The 4,178-nt window shown below is 34.5% G+C and overlaps 1 protein-coding gene across 1 annotated transcript in view; it reads left to right on the top strand.

Annotated features, from left to right (window-relative positions):
• DDIAS (DNA damage induced apoptosis suppressor) overlaps positions 1 to 4,178 on the top strand; it is a 21,891-nt gene that overhangs the window by 11,852 nt on the left and 5,861 nt on the right. The window contains 1 exon segment of the mRNA XM_017544919.1: positions 4,086 to 4,176. Coding sequence (XP_017400408.1) covers positions 4,086 to 4,176 — 91 coding nt within the window.

The following is a 4,178-nucleotide window of genomic DNA, read 5'->3' as shown; positions in this document are numbered from 1 at the left end:
TTTCCTAGTTAAAATAGGACTCAACAATCAGAGACTCCCCATCCACTCCCCAATTCCCAACTACCCAAAAAGCTTGTATCATTTACTTAAGCAAGTCAAATTTAATTTCACACAAATAGATCATAGTTTTCTTCTTTCGTGAGAAAAATGATATATGGAAGCGTTAAGAGATATGTTTTTTTAAAATATGTCTGATTACTTTGTGTATATTTAATCTGGGTCTATAAACTTGGAAAGGGATGTTATATAATCATATAGTCAGGATATTCTTAAACTGGGATCTGTGGATACATTATAAGTGTGTATGAATCCTCCGGTCCCCAAAATATGTAGAATATTGTGTTCATATATGTTTTTTGGGGAAAGAAAGTGACTCCATTTCTTTCATCAGATTTTTTAAGGTTTTCAAGACCAAGAAAACATTAAGGATTACTTATCTCACTAATTCTTCCACATCTGGGCTATATATAAGTACTCTAGAAAAATAAACAAATGAGGCTGGGCTCAGTAGCTCACCCTATAATCCCAGCACTTTGGGAGGCCAAGATAGGAGGATTGCTTGAGTCAAAAGTTTGAGACCAGCCTGAGAAACATAGTGAGACCTATCCTCTACCAAAAATAAACAAAATTAGCCAGGCAGCGTGGCATATGCCTGTACTCCCAGCTGCTCAGGAGGCTGAGGTGGGAGGATCGCTTGGGCCCAAGAGGTCAAGGCTGCAGTGAGCTGAGATCATACCATTGTACTCCAGCCTGGGCAGCAAAGCAAGACCCTGTCTCAAAAAGACAAATAAATAAAAATTTTAAAATAAACAAATGAAACTTGGTGTTTTAACTGGGATCAAACAAAAAAGATAGCAAATTACAGCTATTATTTCAGATAGGTACTTTCAGAGGCTCCTTGAGTGCAAATCTATTTTCATAATTCTAAGGCATTATTTGCCTTTTTGCTCTGAGCCTCTCATGAGTGCATAGTGGAGTTTCCCAGAGGCTATATGACATATAATATCACAACAGATTGAGCAGAGAAGCAGATACGAGAATCCAGCTGTCTTTTTATGAAATCAGATGCTAAAGAGATTTGCAAAATGTAAAACAATGCTGGTCTCTTCTTACTAATTTTTAAAATTTGAAAAACAACTATTTTTCATAAAAATATGTTTTTATGTTAACCGTGTAATGGGTCTGTTTTTTTAATTAATAAATTTTTTTAGATTTCTCAGTTTTAATTTACTTTCATTTAATTTCTCGTTTCATGAGAAAAAGAGATAGAGACCAGGTGTGGTGACTCACGCCTGTAATCTCAACACTTTGGGAGGCTGAGACAAGAGAATCACTTAAGCCTTGGAGTTCAAGACTAGTCTGGGCAACATAATGAGACCCCCATTTATACAAAAAAAAATTTTTAATTAGCCAACATGGTGGCACATGTCTGTGGTCCCAGCTACTCAGAAGGCTGAGGGATGAGGATCTCTTGAGCCCACGAGTTTGAGGTTACAGTAAGCTATGATAACATCACTGCACTCCAGCCTGGGCAGCAGAGTAAGGTGAGACCCTGTCTCAAAACAAACCAAAAATATATATATAGACAAATATAAGATGAACAAGTAAATTCTGTGGATCTTAAGTACAGCATGAGTGGTAACGGATGACGTGTTAAATAATTTAACCTTGGTAATCATTACACAGTGTGTATGTATTTCAAGTGATCATGTTGTATGCCTTGAATATATACAATATTTTGGCAAGTACTTTTTTTTTTTTTTTTGAGACAGGGTCCACCTCTGTCACCCAGACTGGAGTTCAGTGGCACTATCGTAGCTCACCACAACCTCTGCCTCCTGGGCTCAAGCACTCCACCCACTTCAGTCTCCCAAGTAACTAGGACCATAGGCACGTGCCACTGTGCTGGTTAATTTTTGTATTTTTTGTAGAGACGCAGTTTTGCCATGTTTCCCAGGCTGGTCTCGAACTTCTGAGCTTGAGCAATCTGCCTGCCACACCCTTCCTAAGTGCTGGGATTACAGGTGTGAGCCACCACACCCGGCCCAAGTAAATATTTTTAAATTGAAAAATATATAGATATTATTCACATAAACAAAAGCTCTTTGGTATTCTCAATAATTTTTTTAAGAGCATAAAGGAGTGCAAGACCAAAAAGTTTGAAAACTGTTATTCTGTAACAAATGACATTTTAGAAATAGGGGTGCCTCTAGAAGTTAAATCAGGGGATGGTGATGTGAATGTGTTGTCTATACCCTTGTTCCTCAAAGTATGGCCTAAGGAACATCTGCATGAGCATCACCTGGGAGCGTATTAAAAATGCAGGATCTTGGGCCTCATCCCAGCTTTCTTGAATCAGAATCTTCATTTTACCAAGATCTCCAGGTGATTTGTATATACATTAATGTTTGAGAAGCTTTAATCTGTATTACACATTACTAACATTATTTCAGTCCACCATCATTCCTAAAAGGGTTAGAGGAAGCTATATAAATAAATGTCTTCATTATATAAATGTACTTTGTAAAAGTGTATATAGTTTAATATGTAAATATATTAACACTAATAGACATAATTTTTTGAGGCTATTATTGATACTGTCTTTGCAAGCAGTTCTTTATTTTAACCATTTGGTCTTATAGTTATGTCATAATATCAGAACTTCATGATAGGAGTTCAAAGCTTTGGGTTTGGGTCATAAATTTACCAACTTTGTCTTCTCAGATAAAAATTCAAATTTCCCCATGTGTAAATTTTACCTATAAAAATGAAATAATGTATGTTGAAAACATTTTTAAATTTAATGCTAATGCATTTTAATTAGTCTAAGTTTTGCTAGGAATTTTACATTAAACCTGTATGCATTGTTATTGCATAGCCTTTAAAGAACTTCCAATATATATTTTAAACAGTTCATTTCACTAGAATTTGGTACTAAAGGGGTTTTATCCCCTAGTGAGTCAGTTACCCTTAATTTATTCTATGGCTAACCTACAGCACAAACTCCAGCAGATTTGTGTAGGATTCTATGAATGGATTGGTACAGATCCATCCTCAGTATGTCAGAAAAATTAAAACAGATGTAATAAAGGTGTCACTTTGACAGCTACAGATTTTGGACTCCCCCTAGTGGCTATCTGGCAACAATCAGATTTATCCAAGCATTTTTCACACTGCTTTCTGTTTGCATTTTGCCACTCTTTTTTAAGATCTTTAGCAACCTGAAGAAAAAACAAAGTTCTAGTATTAGCCATTACCACAAGATGTTTTTAGGTGCTTGTTCTATTTCAAAAAAATTTTGATACTATTCTGTCTATTAAACTTAACATAACTTGGGGGGATTAAGAACATGATAGATGGAAATCAGAGTTACAATACATTGCAAACTAGAAAAGAAGGAAACAGGATAAGTGACAATAATCATCACAATACTTCATATAGTTATGAGGGAGAAGCAGACTAACACTAATTTCGCAATATTTGCACTAGACCCTTTATTTTGTCTATTTTAATCCTCCTTCAGCTCTGGACTTTATAGATGAAGAAATCAAGAATTTAGTAACTGTCAGACAATGAGTACATGGCAATAGAGTTACACTGTCATGTAGATGTATACTTTTTCACTGGAAAGCCTTTGGCCATCATTACAGATTATCTTAAAAACAAGTTAAATTGCATGGCTTTCATATCTAATTTTATAATCTGATAAGTTATCAACATATTCCAATAAATTAATTTTCATTATTGTGAGAAAATGCAATTAAGTGCTTTGCGTATAAATATGTATTAAATATTTTGAAATTTACTTTTCATCCTCTCCTTCATGCACATTTTCTTTTCATTTTCTATCAATTTAGCATGTATTTCTGTCAACTTAGAGCTATTTAATTTAAATCAGTTAAGCTAACTATTCTGAATAGAGAAATTTAAAAGAAATTGATCTGAAAGAGTTTAAGAAGAATGTGAGTTCTATGGGAGCATTTGTACAGAAAACGTTATTTTAAATTTTTACTGTTCTGGATTTTTCATCATATGAAAAAAACACTTAATGATTATCTCCACACTTTTTTCCACCACTTTTTTAGGTCTAATTGCCCAAAATGTGGCTCCACTGGTGAATCTGGAAATGCCAATTACAGATACAAACTTTCCTTAAAAGTTGCAGAATCAAACAAATT

This window comes from Cebus imitator, unplaced genomic scaffold (assembly GCF_001604975.1).
Source record: "Cebus imitator isolate Cc_AM_T3 unplaced genomic scaffold, Cebus_imitator-1.0 Scaffold174, whole genome shotgun sequence".
Taxonomy (NCBI): Eukaryota; Metazoa; Chordata; class Mammalia; order Primates; family Cebidae; genus Cebus; species Cebus imitator.
The sequence above is the reverse complement of the archived record's forward strand: the minus strand, read 5'-3'. Positions and strand labels throughout refer to the sequence as shown.